The sequence below is a fragment of the Protopterus annectens genome, chromosome 9.part0, assembly GCF_019279795.1.
Source record: "Protopterus annectens isolate FY-2018-M chromosome 9.part0, PAN1.0, whole genome shotgun sequence".
Classification (NCBI taxonomy): domain Eukaryota; kingdom Metazoa; phylum Chordata; order Ceratodontiformes; family Protopteridae; genus Protopterus; species Protopterus annectens.
In genome coordinates, this window is record NC_056743.1 from 461,200,742 (window position 1) to 461,218,642 (window position 17,901).

Below are 17,901 nucleotides of genomic sequence, written 5' to 3' on the forward strand. Positions count from 1 at the left end.
GTCAAACCTTTCAAATGCCAAATATTTCCTTCCATTTATTTTCATCCCATGCATATTTTTGGTCTTATCACAAACCAAACAACGACCACAACGATACATCCCAACATTTGTATTAGCCAAAGGTTCTAATTTCCTATTTAACATTTCCTTTAAATTAGAATGCCTCTTATAAGAAAAGGTAATATGCTTCGGGAAAAGGGAACCAACTGTTAAATCTTCGCACACAACATGCCACAATTCTCTAATAATTTTTTCAGCTATATTAGAGAAACCTGAATATCTAGATACAAAAAATATCTTTTCCAAAGTAGATGTGGTCACAGAATAATTACGATTATAGTATTTGTTCCACCTTAATGTATGAGTTCTGCACAAACTATACCTTATATCTAAGAGTTTAGTGCTCTCATATCCTCTAGATAAAAGTCTATTAAAGGTTCCATCACATGCCTCTTCCCATAAACCTTTATCTGATGTATTTCTCAAAATCCTCTTAAATTCCCCTTCAGGCAGGGCCTTAATTAAATGTGGAGGATGCATACTACTTGCGTGCAAAAAATTATTAACCGCTGTTGGTTTCCTAAAAGGTTTATATTGAATCAAACTATCTTTCCCCACATAAAATTCCACATCCAAAAAGGAAATGCTATGTGATGAACTTTGTGCAACAAACTTTAACCCATGATTATTCTGATTCAAGTTTTCCATGAACTGTGTAAATAGAGACATCTCACCCCTACAAATAAAAATTAAATCATCAATATAACGTCTGTAAAACACGACATTATTCACAAAAAAAGAATTCTGAAACATAAATTCTTTCTCAAACTCTCCCATGTATATTACTGCATAAGTGGGTGCAAAAGCTAAGTCTAAATAACAAGTTATCTGATCTTGAGGGCCTGCTGCATTTGCAATGCATGTATGTGTATGCGTGCTATTACAGAAACTTGTTTTATAAGTACAGAATGCACTCCCTCTATACCAGAAAGTTGTGCCTACCACACATTTTGCCCCGATGAAAATCCATATTTGTTAAAGACTACATCACTTCTAGGTGTATCCCTAGAGATAAAAAAAAAACAACTGAGTGAGATCCAAACCATGCTAAACAGAACTGGTTGTCAGAGGCACATTACAGCACCCTCTCTATGCTATCTGAAAACCATGTTAGGTTCCTAAATACACTGGATGAACTTCAAATTAACAGGAACTCCATTACCTTAGAAGATTAACTATCCAATAATACACTGACGTACCTATACCTCAACTGTAGGTTACTCCCCTCCCAAAAAGAATCCTTGATTTCATATATAAAAATTCCCTGGACCAAACTATCAAGGAACCCACTAGAGAATTAAATATTCTTGAGCAGGTGCAGGCATTGATATCAACTACTCCCGGGTACTTCCATCTCCTGTTAAATCCGATCACTGACTGGTAATCTTTTCTTTCAAAATCTCCAAACAGTTAGATGCAGCTATCACAACGTTCAGAGACTTCAAACATACAAACTTTTTACAATTCTATCATGAAGGCTCTAAATTCAATTTTACCTCCACTACCCAATATGCTAACATAGCAGGCAGTTCTGTAGTCAGACTCTCTGCACTGACTTAGAAGTCCCTATCAGATCCAAGCAAAATGGAATGTTTAAGAAAGTAAAGCAATGTGGCGGCTTACATTTATAAATAAGAAATACAATAAAAGAAAAGAAAACAAGTTTCTTAAATTGTATAGTGGAAAAAAAAGTGCCCTTAATTTTATTTATTTATTTATTTTACATTTGTTGACCGGGATAGTCCGACTGACCTGAATATCCCTTTTTCAGCGGAAGCCCTGGGAGCAAAGCTCCATGGAATTTTAATTTAAATTTCTAGTCTCCCACCAGGACACAAGTGCTCTTCAGCAACTACATTCTGCTTGCTGAGCACACTCAAGCAAATCTGCAGTCTGCGGCTACCACTTCACCCATACAGTATAAGAAGGAATCAGTACTGCAAACTAAACAAGGATATACATTTTGAGCCTCAAGAGCAGGAGCACACTCAAGCAAATCTGCAATCTGCGGCTACCCCTCCACCCATACAGTATAAGAAGGAATCAGTACTGCAAACTAAACAAGGATACACATTTTGAGCCTCAAGAGCAGGGTCAGTCCACCCAGGCATTCTACTTGCATGTTTTATGAGAGTGAAGCTATTACATTAGCAGTATTTCTTAGTAGTTCTCAGCGTGCTGATAAAACTAGACTGTTGTAGCCTTGCGTCTCCCCCCCCAGCTAGTACAGTAATCCTAACTATCCAGTAGACAGTATACATTTAATTCAGATCCCTGTGACTAAATTAACCATGAAGCAGCCCTCTCAGAGCTTTCTGCCTTAGTTTGTATCACTTGGAGGCCCACCTGTTTATATGCATCTCTATACATTCCCCTTCATTGCTAATGTATCTCCCTACTCTAATCTGTGCACAAACTGGTTACTAATCAGCAAGTCAATGTGAAGACACACTCCCAACCTTAATAAACTTTGCTGTCTCTTCTCTCCTTCACTTTACAGGTAGTTTGAATTATTACTTACCCCCTCTGAGGCCTTCACTGATTTCCTCTCTGGTTTCTTTGCATTCCACCTGGTTTACACCCCTTGTGCTATCTCCCTCCCCAATACTACGTCTATATTAGAATCCTGCTGAGCATGGAGCCATCTTTAAATTTCTAGTCTCCCACCAGGACACAAGTGCTCTTCAGCAATTACATTCCGCTTGCTGGTAAGCCATTAGACCTCAGGAATTTGTTTAAAGTGTTCAGATTTGTAAAGTAATACTTACTTTTTTCTCTTGTCTTGGTGGGCTCTGCCCCGCTCTGTTCGCCCTTGCAAACACTCTGGCTCTCTCTGCTCCCCTGCCCCCTATTCCCTCCCGTCCCCACTACCTCTACATTTATAGTAATCACAGCCACACCCATAGCTCACCCTCACACAACCTCCACCAATCACAGCTCCTCAAGTCATATCACATTATACCACACCAACTTGCTCCACACAAAATACTTCCAATCACTCTCATTCCCACTAGGCATTTTTTTACATCACCCACACTACTTCCCAATCCACATATAGTGCAACCCTATAATTCTTATTCAGACCCCCACCTAGAATCAACTTAAACTTTATAACCATGACTATCACACAACTAAGTGTAGTCTGTCTTCTCATAATTCTTTACAACACCACGTTGTCACTCTAGCAATATCCCTAAACTTAGTAGCACAACACTACATTATGCACTCTCATATACAGACACCACACATTATAATAATATTTGCCCACAGTTGTTCAAGAACTACATAACGGACCAATTCAGAACTAAACACATATGCTCTCATTCCTACTCCAAAAAAACACAATACTTTCTCACACTCCTCACCAAACTCCAACATCTGTATCACCATTTTAACACCAGGCTCACCATAAGTGGGGATATCCACCTCAACCCAGGCCCAAATCCATCCTGTCCAACACAAACTGCTCCAACACAAATGTCAGAACATAACACCCTCACTTTCTTCATCCCTGGGCAAATCAACAACAGCAACAAAACCAACCACCTTTTAATGCTAAATATTAATATTAGAAGTATCAAAAATAAAATACCTGAACTCCAAGCCAAAATAGCATACTACTCCCCAGACATAGTTGCTTTAACAGAAACCTGGCTAAATAAAAACATAGCTAACTCAGAAGTTCTCCCTACTGGCTACAATATCATTAGACAAGACAGGCCACTTTGTAAAGGGGGTGGAACTGCCTTATTGTACAAGTCCAACTTAACTGAACGTCAATTACCAAACTCTTACCCCTCCCCCAATAATTGGGACATACTTATCTCACAACTTCAACTTCACCCTAAAAAGGTCATCACCACAATCATGATCTATATTCCACCTGGTAATACACCTGCTAGCCTTGAAGATTTCATATTCTGGTGTTCTTCCACATACTCACAAGAAACCCTTATTCTGGGGGATTTCAACCTAGATTGGTTCACCTGTATATCAGAACCACCAAGTAATCTAATAAATCTCCATGGCTACTAGCAGCTAGTCCAAATTCCAACTAGATGTGATAAAAAAATCTAAAAGGGAATCCATCCTTGACTGGGTCCTAACTAACAACCCCACATTGTACCCTCACACAGGCAGTCTCCCAGACACCTTAAGTGACCACAACATAATACACTTTACACATAGTAGAAAAATAATATGCAAAACCACTAACTATATATCCACTAGAAACACAAAAAAATCTCTTTTGAGGTCCTCAACACTTTACTCTGTAACTGTGACTGGACCCCCCTAAAATCCCTCCCACTTGACCAGGCTGTAGCATATTTCAACAAAACATTTCTACAACACCTAGACACTGTCGCTCCATTGCGCAAAATCAAGGTTAGAACCTCTACAAACCCCTGGCTCAGTAAAGTAACCAAACAAATCCTCAAGTCCAGATACACTGCCTGGCTTTACTATCAAAAAACAAAGAAACACAAAGCCTAACTAAGTACCAAGAACTGCGCAACCGTGCAAAAAAATGCATTAGGCTGGATAAAAAAGTCCTACTATGCAACATTACAAACTAAATACCAACACAACTCCCAAAATCTTTGTAAAAATGTAAACCAGCTACTAAAATCTATCCAAAAGGCTACCCCCAAACCAACCACCCCTGACACTAAAGTTCCCATCGAAACGCAATTCAACTCCCACTTTGTGAACTCAGTTCTATCCTTAGTATCACAGGACAGTTCCTTCCTCACTATCCCCCCCAACACAAATAACACTAATACAAGCTTTACCCGCAAAACAGTTTCCACCACTTCAATCAAAAGCATGCTCTCCAAACTAAAAACCTCATCAACAGCAAATAGGCCTACTCCCCAGCTATTTCTTGAAACTCACAGCAGATGCTATTGCTATCCCAGTCTCCACTCTCATAAATAAATCAGTTGTTGAAAACTATGTGCACAAACTCTGGAAAATATTCTATGTTACACCCATACATAAAGGCGGGACCTCCACTGAACTTAATAACTACAGGCCCATTGCTTTACTCTCCCCCCTGGCCAAAATCCTAGAAAAATGCATCCATACCCATATGCTAAACTATCTCCTAGACAGCAACATCCTGTCACCTACTCAGCATGGTTTCAGACCTGCCCATAGTACCACTACAGCCCTCCCCTGCTTCATAGACACAGTAAATTGTCTCAAAAATGAAGGCCTACAGGTTTCAACTCTTTTTTTGGATACGTCCAAAGCATTTGACACAGTCTCACACCAAATCCTGCTAAACAAACTAACCAATATCACCTATCAAATTCCACTCATACCTGGTTCCAAAGCTACTTAACTGACAGGTACCAAGCTGTGAAATGGGAAAATTCTCTCTCTCCCCTCAGCTGCCCATAACTATCGGAGTCCCACAGGGTTCTATCTTAGGACCACTACTATTCACAGTCTTCACAAATGACCTCCATACCTCCACACAGCATGCATCTATCATTCAGTATGCAGACGAGACTACCTTAATCTGTGCTGCACAAAACATTCCCACCCTCCTGCAAACAACTCAACTAGCATTCTCTGACATTGAAAACTACCTTACCAAAGCCCAACTTATCCTCAATCCAAAGAAAACCCAGCTTACGATTATAACCAGTTCTAACAAAAGCAGTGATAATAGTCAATTCACTATCTATTCCACAAATGCTACTCCAGTCGCTCCAGTGGCACAGGCTAAGCTACTGGGAATAATCACAGACTCCCAGTACATGCCAAACTGGTATCACTCTACCATATCAAACCATTTCTTACCAAGAGCACAAGATCAGCCATTGCTCGCTCCCAACTTCTATCCACCCTACTCTATCCACCTCCCATTCTGACTAATCTCAACTAAGCAAAATGGAAGCCTGCTATAAAAGAATTGCCCGCTTTGCTGCAAATTGCTCATATAGAACTTATCACTGTACTGCTTTGAGACAGCTCCACTGGCTTGAACTGCCCAACCTCCTAACCTACAATCAGCTCTGCCTCTGTTATTTGATCTATTCCCTCCCTAATAAGTGTCCTGCCCTCAAAAACCTAGTACAACATCACTCAGCCAAAAGGCCTCTTAGATCATCAATAAACTACTACTAGAAGTCACCAACAGCTACAATAGCTTTGGAGATGCGCTATATAGTAGTTCATTGGCTAAAAAATGGAACTCTGTCTCCACTAGCATTCAAAACACATCGTCCAAAGCCTTGTTTAAAGACCTCATCAGGCAATATCTCAAGCAAAGTTGGCAGTGCCATGATTGCTCCCCAGGCTAGTGAAACCAGATAAGGTATACATACTAAATCTAGAGTACTTGATAATAATTTTCAATCTTACTTACAAACACTGGCTAATCTACAATGTATGTACTGTACCTGTGTACTATGTATGTATTCTACCTGTGTTCCAAATTTCAGCTGTACACCACAAATCTATTAATTACCTTTATATTTAAATTAATATTTTTTTGTTTGTTCTCTTCACTGTGACTGTTGATGTGCCGCATACCACTGTAAAAACATGTCTTTTGTAATTTGTGTGTATACTGATCATGTCTAAATAACTAAATGTATCTGCAATTTTTCTTTGTGGAGCTTTTCTCCCCGGGCCTCTGCTGAAAAACGGCCTTTTCGGCTCAGTCAGACATCCCCGGTTAACAAATGTAAAATAAATACAATAAATAAATAAAATGAACATTACAATAAAGGTTATGCATAAGTAATTAACAAGTTATACAGAAAATACGTGTTTACAGTAAGTAGTTGAAAGTTCAAAAAAGTAATAATAAGGATGCAATAAAAAACAGTAAGTAACAGTGTTGATAAAGGTATAATAAAGATGTAGTATAAAACAGTATATAAGTGTAGGGACAATGTTGTAAATCAAGGAAGGTGAGGTGGAAACATGCTAATGGTTTACAGTTGCTGAGGGAGTAAGACGAGAGATGTGAATTATTAATAGTATGTAAGGAGGTTAACAGTACTTGGGTGGCATACAAGGCATCAGTGTGCTAAGGAAGGCTATGGGGAGCATTGAGGTAGAGAGAGGAAGAGGTCAGTAGAGCAAAACAATGTAGAGGACAGGTAGGACAGAGTCTGAGGGAAAGTAGGGAAGATTAAGAAGGGTGAGTACAGTGACAGGACCAGTGACTTTTCAATTACTCCTTGGTGGCAGCTTTGAATTGTTTAAGTTGATTGAGGGACCTGATCTCTATTGGCAGATTGTTCCAAGAAATGGAAGGATAGTAGCTATAGACATTACATTCTATTTTGGTTCTGGGTTTGTAGATCTGTAGAAGGTCTTGGTCTGAGCTGCATAGAGATCTAGTGGGGGAATAATGGGAGATAAGCTGGGGCAGTAAGAGGGTCAATATCGAATGGAGTGAATGATTTGGAGCTGAGAGAGGAGGAGGAGCTGGTGGGGTAATTCTTGCCAGTTTAGGTGCTTTAGTGAGAGACAATGATAGGATTTATATGTTTGGTGTGCTGCAAATCTGGCTACATTGTTGTAAGTCGATTCAAGTTTGGAGAGGAGAGAGTAGTTGAGATTTGTGATGATTTGAGAGCTATACAGTAGACTAGGTAAGAGGTAAGCATGGGAAAGGGTTACTTTAGCTGTGTTAGTGAGAAAATTTTTATTTCTGTAAAGAAGGCCCAATTTTAGGTGAGTCTTGTGGATGCAATTATTAACATGTAAGTCAAACTTAAGTTGGTCATCTATAATGACACCTAAGAGTTTAGTGTTAGACGCAACAATGATAAGAGTGTTATTGAGAGACAGTATTGAGAAGGTAGGTTTGAAGTGGTTAAGATTTTTAGGTAAGAATATTAGTTTCGTTTTATTTGGGTTCAGTATAATGAGGTTGTTAAAGAGCCAGGTTTCGACTGAGTTAAAGGATGCCTGGGTGGTTGAGATGAGTTCAGCGAGGGTGTCAGCATTGGTGATGACTGTAGGGTCATCTGCATATTGTACCAAGGATGACGGGGGCAAGAAGTATAGATCTGATTAGTGAAGACATTAAAAAGTAATGGGCCAAGAATAGAGCCTTTGGGGACTCCCATTTTTACAGGGAGAGAAGGGGAGAGATAGAGCAGAATGCCATCTCACGGACTGGAATCGATCTGTGAGATAGCTAAAAAAACAGGTTATTTAACAAAACTTTTATCGAGAATGCCTGAACCAGCAAAACCCGCTGTCCCTAAGAAGGGTTCAAAGAAGGTTGTGAAGAAACCAGCTAAGAAAGATGGAAAGAAGTGCCGCGGGAGTCGTAAAGAGAGCTATTCCATTTATGTATACAAGGCTTTGAAGCAGGTTCATCCTGATACAAGAATATCTTTTAAAACCATGAATATCATGAACTCTTTTGTGAATGATATTTTTGAGTGGATCATAGGAGAAGCTTCTCGTCTGGCTCACTACAACAAGCGCTCGACAATCAGTTTGAGGGAGAGTCAGACAGCTGTGTGGTTTTGTTGCCTGGTGTGCTGGCTAAATATGCTGTGTCCAAGGGCACCAAAGCTATCACCAAGTATACAAGTGCCAAGTAAGAGAGTCCTTGTTCCTGAAAACCCAAACTGGCCCTTGGTCACTGAAAACTAGATGGAAGAACTTATGAAAGATTAACAGTCAGCACTGCTCAAAATTTATCAAAAATGGTACTACCTACTCATACCCAGTAGATAACAGCCAGCATACTAGAATCATAAGACATCCTAACATAAACTGAATGAGCTCCAAATTAACCCCTAAATAGTTAGGTGGATAACAAGTTGGTTGAGAGAAAGAACACGCTTCGTGAGGGTAGCAGGTGCATTCTCAGTAGACATAAGGTGACCATTGGTATTTCTTAGGGCTTTGTGCTAGGACCTATATTATTCAACATATATTTCATAGATCTCTAAATTACAAACGTGGATCTTTGGCTAACCAAGTCGACAGACAACTACAAACTTGGTGTCATCCTCAAGGCCCCCTCTGATACACAGATTCTCCACGTGGAAGTCAAACATGTCAACAACTGGTACTCAGAAAACGGGTTAAAACTAAATGATAAAAATGTAATAGCATTACATTTGTTAAACAGTCCCTTCATCCATCTTATAAAATGGATACATCACATTTCCACAACAAAAGTATGATGACAGACCTTAGAACATGGGTAGATAATTCTATTACCTTTGAGTATCATATTGCAGCAGTGGTTAGAAAATCTTTTTACCTGGTGCAGCTGATTGTAAGAGGTATTTCATGTAGATCCAAGCTATATGTATACTCTGGATTAATCAGACCTATTATCAAACAAAGTGACCCTTCAGGGATGTATCTTACTAGGCATAGCAAGCAACTGGAAAGACCCCAGAAGTTCCTATCTAGACAGGCTTAAAAGGAGAAGCTGGAAGCACTGTCCCTTTTGTTCAGTGTCCTGTATACTTCTTAGGTGATCTGTACCTAGGCAGTAGTCCATGACCACTTACATCTCCACAAATCAAATAGTTCCACTAATACTAGAACCAGGATTCTAAACTTGCTTCAGCAAATAAACAAAACATGATGGAGAGACAAATTTGAAACAGAATGCTTGCCCCTTCCTTAGAGCAAATTTCCATTCCAAATTAAGCAATGGGACACACTTTCTTCCTTGAAAAAGGGAGTTAGACAACTGGATGAGTATACAGCCCTAGTATGATGGCCTGTTGCTCCTTGAAAAATGAGGAAAGGTCTAGGTGTGGGAGCTGGCAAGGCGTAGATGAGTACTGGAACCAGTTTGCTTGTATAGTTTGCAGCGGCGCCGGAAGCTGTTGAAGACTGGGGGGGGGGGGGGTGAGAGGGGCACTTAGTGATTTAAAAAGGGCAATTTTTTATAACTATTTAATACAACAACATAGGTTCACCTGGAGGACATTTTAAGCTTAGCTAATTCCCTTTTGGTGCTTGAATTAACATTTTATGATTGGTCTTACCTATCCCATGGCTGATAATTGTATATTAGCCCTAGTGAAAATAACTGTGATCATACTGCAGATAATTTGAGGGGGCCCATGTACGGGATGCAGCATTTAGGAACTGCCTCTATCCATTAGTGGCATGAGGGGTAATCCTGGACTACATTTTCTATTACACATCCTTAGATCTAAGTTAACCCGCGGTAGTGGTGCTGCGGTAGCATTGCCGCCTCACAGTAAGACGTTGTCCCGTTCGATTCTCAGCTAGAGCATCTTCTGTGTGGAGGCATGCGAGAATGGGCATACCTTCGTTGAAGGTTGTGCGTCAGGGCTGGTAACTCGGCACGTAAAAATCCACTACCAAACATTAGCGGACCAGAGTTCCGCTGTGGCGACCCCTAATCGGGATAAGCCAAAAGACGCAACAACATCCTTAGATCCAAGTTGCATTTGAATATGGACAGATGAGCTTATGGATAGTCTGTTCTGGAACAGTGGTAGTCTCTGTGATATATATCTATCTCTCTACAACATTCAATTTAGATACATGGACTGAGTATTTCTGATGCCATCTGACTTGCTGATGTTCAGTAGGTCCATCTGTATTAGGTCGGAGGATGCCATGTATGCCAGACATGTCACCTCTAAGCACTCTGTAGGATATTGAGTATAGTAATAAATCTTAGAGCTGGTGCATGCAAGACCTCTTGTTTAGGACTTGTATCCTTTTAGTAAGGTATCTCTGAAGGTATTCCAGTTGTTGCATTGGGCTGGACAGATACTTGCCAAAGTGGGCATTATACAAAATGATTGACCTAATGAGAGCTTTGTAAAGGGAGACAACATCTCTAGATCTAGTCACAATCAATTTGTTTATAAGCTGTGCAATATAGTTAGGCTTTCTTATAACTCTGGGCACATGTTGGTCAAAAGTTAGGTCACTGTACACACAAGTTCCCAAATGCCAAACAACTGGGTCAGTTCTCAGAGGGCATTGTCATGATTTTGACACCAGTTATTATTTGGGACAAACCTTCCTGCATGATGATTAAGTCATTTTGGGATTCAATAACTGCTCCTAGCTTGCAGCCATCTCAATCTTAGTCGGCCAAAGCCCTTTGGTATTTCCTTTTACTTTTGAGATGTATATGCCAAACAGAAAATGTTTCAGCACCGAACCCTGGGGGACTCAAATGGTGACTGGTCTCTTCCCCTATTTTGATCTCCTGCATCCTGTGAGCAAGTTGGCAATCCAGCTAGTGATGCAAGTGTTTGCTCCTACATTATTTATCTTTTGTACTACACCTGAGTAGGGGATTGTGTCAGAAGGCTTGGCCAAGTCAAGGTAATGCGGTGCGAACTGTTTTACCTTCATCCATTGCTTTGGTAACAAGAGTAAAGATCAAAATTTGCCTATGATTTAGAGCCTTTCACACTTTCCTCTGGGCTGCTTTCAAACACATTTTTAGGGGCATGCACACATGTATGCATTCTTTGATTCACTTTCCTGATCGTATTAAATTATATTCCTTGTATAATACTGCACTGGTTGCTAGAATGTGTTTTAAATTTGTAGTTTTGAACGGTCTTCTAGTAAGCGATGAAACAAAATGTATGAACCAATAATGACAAAACTACCCATTTCAGAAAATTTCAACCATAAAAGGCCACTCAAACTTCTGTCATTACAATCCACCAATATCAGTAAATATGCAAAATCCCTGCAGAAGTCAGTCATCTAAATAATTCCACATTAAAGGGATCTCTAACTAATGAAGAGGTTCCTTCAGGGAAACAACTTTATATTTCATTGTTTCATCTACAAATAAAGTGGCTGTTGCCCTTGAAGAATAAATTGCCTATGTTACATTAAAAAATGCTAAGCAAGTAATATTGCAATAGGGAACGGATGGCAAACTGATAACAGGTTCATAGTTACTGGGTAACTCCTCCAAAGGACGACATTCACAGGACTGTAGCATCCACTCCCTTTAAAGTACAACACAGTACAGTGTCAGTGATCCATCTGCATACTGTGGGAGTAGAACCTACAGCCTTCTGCATCAAAAGTAAGGCTACTACCTGTTGTGCTACTAAAAATGCAAACAGACTTGGAATAAGCAGCACTAAACTTCTCTTCCTCTGAAGCTCTTAGCTCATTGTAAAAATTTTTATGTATTTAACATTCGTTTACTGGGAAAGTCCGACTTGGAACAAAGAATTTGCAGCAGAGGCACAGGGAGAAATGTTCCAGATGCATGTCTTTGTAACATGGGAGGAAATACGAACCACCATAAAAAGCAGGACCAACACAAGCAGATGCACAGTAGGAAATTTATTCTAGTACCTCGGCTCACACAGCCTTCAAAGGAATACTCCTTCACTACAAACTGCATCATTTTATATCTTCAAATAATTGAATAATTATTTAATTATTTAATTCTACTAATTTAATTACCATCACATGAAAAGAAAATGAAATAGAAGAAAAACATTTTATCAAGGAAAAAAACACACATTTTATCAAGGAAAAAAAGCTATAAACCAGAGCATCCTATACACACATTTACTAAAATGCTTTATGAAACAACTTAAATATATCACTAACTATAAATAAACATTGTTTTTATAATTGTTTTCTTAAATAGTTAAATAGTTAAGTTATTTTCAAGATTCAAACCTTTTGGTTTTAAAGTACCAAAATTAAGGATAAACATACTTTCCAATTTTAGTAATTTATATACAAAATTCCCATGAGTGTAACCATCAGGTCTAGCAAGAGCACAAAAGAAGAATGAGTCCAGCTCACCATTATGAAACAAATGAAAATGTTCAGAAACAGGACTAACCATTCTCCTATTCCTGATATCACCCATATGTTCCATGATTCTTAGCTTTAATTGGCGTTTTGTTTGTCCTATATAAAACTTAGGGGGATTACATCCACAACCTATAATATAAACCACTCCACAAGATCTGCAGTTAAAGGTATCCAAAGCTTGGTATTTAATACCATTAATATAATTTCCTGTTAAATCCCTAACATTTTTACAAATTTTACATTTTCCACATTTAGACATACCCTTTACCCCTGAAGCAATATTCTCCTATTAAGTCTAATCTCAGATTTAAATTTTAATTTTTCTTTCAAGTTTGCATATCTCCCAAATGAGAAACAAACCTTACTAGGAAAAAGGTGACCAATTTCATCATTTTGGTGAACAAAAGGCCACAAAAAATCTACTATTTCTTTAAGAGAGGAAGAAAAAGGGAATATTTACTAACATAAAAAATTCTATTCCCTTCATTCTTAACAAATTTATCTGTCCTTTGTTCATATAATAAATCTGTTCTTCTAGTGCAAGAATCAAAATTTTGCACTTTCTTACTACTATTCTTAACTGAAATTTCTGAATAGCCCCTCTCCAAAAGTCTATTTGTGACCGTCCTAAATTCAACATCTAATAGTTCAATTTCAGAGGTGTGTTCAAACATACGTTTGAATTCACCATAGGGTAAAGCTTCAATCAAATGGCTAGGATGTGCACTAGTGGCATGAAGGAAATTATTAGTTGCAGTAATTTTTCTGTAAGGTTTATATTGTACTCTATTAGAAGAATCCACATACAGTAAAATATCTAAATACTGAATGGAAGTCCTATTTAGAACATAAGTGAATTCTAAACCAAACTTATTATCATGTAAACTAGTAATGAAACCGTCAAAGTCAGCGGTATCACCAGTACATATAAAGATCAAATCGTCAATATATCTGTAATAGAGCACAACATTGTTCTGAAAAAATTTTAACCTATACAGAAAATTATTCTCAAAATAAGACATAAATAGTATCGCATACGTGGGTGCAAAATTTGCACCCATTGCAGTACCATCTTTTTGTAAGAATATCTTCCCTTCACAACAGAAATAATTATGAGTTAATGCAAATTCTAGCAGAGAAATAATATATGAAGTACGTGGACCCTCCCCCAAAATGTTTTGTATGGCCTCCAAACCCCATTTCCTTTTTATACTTGTATAGAGTGCCTTAACATCCACCGTGGCCCAATAGAATTTAGTGTCCCATTGCATATTCTTTACTTTAACACAAAATTCAGTGGTATTTCCAATATGTGAAACAACATGGACCAATTCTTTTTTAAGAATAGAGTCCAAAAATATACCAATGTGTTCCAAAAAGCAGCCACAACCTGAAACTATAGGGCGTCCTGGGGATCAGAAAGATTTTATGTAGTTTGGGTAAAGCATAAAACCTGGGGTCCCTAGGGTTCACAATATAAAGTTTTTAACATCTCTATTATTGAAAAACCCAATCTTTCGCCCCTCTCCAATAACTCCAGAAGAGCTTTATTAAATTCCAAACTAGGATTATTTTGCATCTCTATGTAAACCTGTTCATCTGATAATAAGTCAAAAATCATTTTCAGGTAATGTGTTCTATCCATGATTACCCAATTCCCTCCTTTATCTGCTTGACAAAAAGCATATGTGTCACAAACAGCTTGCATATCTTTCAAAGCCTTCCATTCATTTTTAGTGAGATTATAAACAAAATATTTTTTCATAAAACTCACATATTCAGCCTCTATCTTTCCAAGTAACACATTCTCAAACACCCTTAAAACAGCAGAAGTTTTTGGAGGGTAAAATGAACTATAACTTGGTAACTGTGGAATTTCAAATTTTCCATAACCTGTCACAAAACGTTCAGTTTCTATATCAGATAAATCTAAGTCACAACTAACTGCTTCCCCTTCTACAAACCCAGAAGTTTCATAGTCATAGGTGGATAAATTAAGCAAAGAATCAAAAGAGCATGAAAAAACATCCTGCCCTACATGAGTCTCAATAGTATTACTAAATTCCACAGAATTTTTAGGACTCACTGCAATCTCATTAGAACATTTTCTGTTTTCAAAAAAACTTTTCAGGTACAATTTCCTGCAAAAACGTTTAGCATCCATAATTAACTCTGATAAGGCAGGTATCTTTGTAGGCACAAATTTGCTGCCTTTAAGTAGTACCTGCTCCATGTCAGAAGTTAACAATAAACTACTCAAATTAACAATATGATTTTGCTCAGAGTTGTACAAAGTATTTGTAACAGTATTTGTACCAACAAAATGTCCCAACCTCAGAGTTCCATTTAGAACAGCAGAAAACTGCTCCCTTTCAGCGGCGTCTGTTACGACCCTTACTTCTGGCTTTTCTTTTGTTACCCTGGCGAAAATTCCAATTTCCTTGTTCTTCCATTTCTATTTCATCACTAGCGACATCCATATTGTCGATTCTTTCAAAAGATACACTTTTTCTGCTTGCCCCCGTGTCTGAAGATGAAACGGAAGAGTCTCTTGTGAAACGAGAAGCTCCTACAGCTCTTCCGGTACCGACTGTACCATTCTTACGTTTACGCTGCCAGAGATATATTTTATTATTACTGAAATCACTTATATCTCTATTTAACTTATTTTTCTTCCTAGATATAATGTCACTTTCAAATTTGTTAGTCTCAATATTAATGATCTTAATAGCAGCTGAAAAAGTCTCTCGAGGAATTTCACTGAGTAGACTTTCCTCCACCTCTGCAATTTTTTGTTGCACTATACCCAGGTTTTTGCGGTTCCGTTTTATCAATATCTTGAGCCAGCTTAACGTACATTGAAGTGAGGCAGCTTTCCATTCCTCCAAAAGCTCAGTCTCATCATCAGCAAATTTAGTGGCAGGTAGTTTGTCCACCCGCAGTCCCCTGGGTGTAATGGACAAACTCACATACTTCTCCAGCAGGCAGGTATCATAAAAGAGAGAAGTCTCTTTTACTCTTAGTTTTTTTATTTCCTCGAACCTCTTGTCACGGTTAATACTAACCGGAACACCCCATGGATCAGACGCTGCCAGCTTTTCATCTCTCTCCTTGCATAAATCAGCAAAACGGAGGCTTTCACTAGTAGAGGCTAAATTAGCCATAGTGATTAAATAAAAAGGACCTGCTCTTCACAAAAAACAGCACAACCAAGTGAAGAAAGCAAATACGAACCACCATAAAAAGCAGGACCAACACAAGCAGATGCACAGTAGGAAATTTATTCTAGTACCTCGGCTCACACAGCCTTCAAAGGAATACTCCTTCACTACAAACTGCATCATTTTATATCTTCAAATAATTGAATAATTATTTAATTATTTAATTCTACTAATTTAATTACCATCACATGAAAAGAAAATGAAATAGAAGAAAAACATTTTATCAAGGAAAAAAACACATTTTATCAAGGAAAAAAAGCTATAAACCAGAGCATCCTATACACACATTTACTAAAATGCTTTATGAAACAACTTAAATATATCACTAACTATAAATAAACATTGTTTTTATAATTGTTTTCTTAAATAGACAAGAGTAAAGATCAAAATTTGCCTATGATTTAGAGCCTTTCACACTTTCCTCTGGGCTGCTTTCAAACACATTTTTAGGGGCATGCACACATGTATGCATTCTTTGATTCACTTTCCTGATCGTATTAAATTATATTCCTTGTATAATACTGCACTGGTTGCTAGAATGTGTTTTAAATTTGTAGTTTTGAACGGTCTTCTAGTAAGCGATGAAACAAAATGTATGAACCAATAATGACAAAACTACCCATTTCAGAAAATTTCAACCATAAAAGGCCACTCAAACTTCTGTCATTACAATCCACCAATATCAGTAAATATGCAAAATCCCTGCAGAAGTCAGTCATCTAAATAATTCCACATTAAAGGGATCTCTAACTAATGAAGAGGTTCCTTCAGGGAAACAACTTTATATTTCATTGTTTCATCTACAAATAAAGTGGCTGTTGCCCTTGAAGAATAAATTGCCTATGTTACATTAAAAAATGCTAAGCAAGTAATATTGCAATAGGGAACGGATGGCAAACTGATAACAGGTTCATAGTTACTGGGTAACTCCTCCAAAGGACGACATTCACAGGACTGTAGCATCCACTCCTTTAAAGTACAACACAGTACAGTGTCAGTGATCCATCTGCATACTGTGGGAGTAGAACCTACAGCCTTCTGCATCAAAAGTAAGGCTACTACCTGTTGTGCTACTAAAAATGCAAACAGACTTGGAATAAGCAGCACTAAACTTCTCTTCCTCTGAAGCTCTTAGCTCATTGTAAAAATTTTTATGTATTTAACATTCGTTTACTGGGAAAGTCCGACTTGGAACAAAGAATTTGCAGCAGAGGCACAGGGAGAAATGTTCCAGATGCATGTCTTTGTAACATGGGAGGAAACCCACAAAAATACAGGGAAGACATACAGACTCCACACAGAAGGCAGCCCAGCCAAGAAATGTATTTATTTTACATTTGTTAACCGGGATGGTCCGACTGGACACAGGTCCATTTTCAGCAGCAGCCCGGACAAAAAAGCTCCGTAGTAAGTAAAATTTTGTACAATAAGTTAAAGTACAGTTCACAGTGAATTTTCAAACAATATGTTAAATACAGTATACAGCAGAAGACATAACAAGACCTCTCTCTCTCTCTATATATATATATATATATATATATATATATATATATATATATACATATATATATATATATATATATATACATACACACATACACACAGGAAAAAATAGTTACACATGGTTAATAATGGAATAAGTATACAAATTCCATCAGCATTAGGAGAAGACCTATACTGTAATATATATTACAGTAGGTATATTAGGAAGTGAGGTATATAACTGGAATAATATGAGGACTTATGTAATACATGGGCATAACCATTTATTCTTTAAGTGTGTTCTAAGTGAGTTTTTTAAGTGAGAAGAGGTAGAGGC

General features: G+C 37.9%; 1 protein-coding gene across 1 annotated transcript; it reads left to right on the forward strand.

Annotated features, from left to right (window-relative positions):
- Nucleotides 1-8,268: 8,268 nt before the first annotated feature.
- Nucleotides 8,269-8,697, forward strand: LOC122810536 (histone H2B 1.1-like). The gene has a single exon (XM_044082116.1). It carries the CDS (start codon nucleotides 8,269-8,271, stop codon nucleotides 8,695-8,697), a length of 429 nt encoding a protein of 142 aa, XP_043938051.1.
- Nucleotides 8,698-17,901: the final 9,204 nt, after the last annotated feature.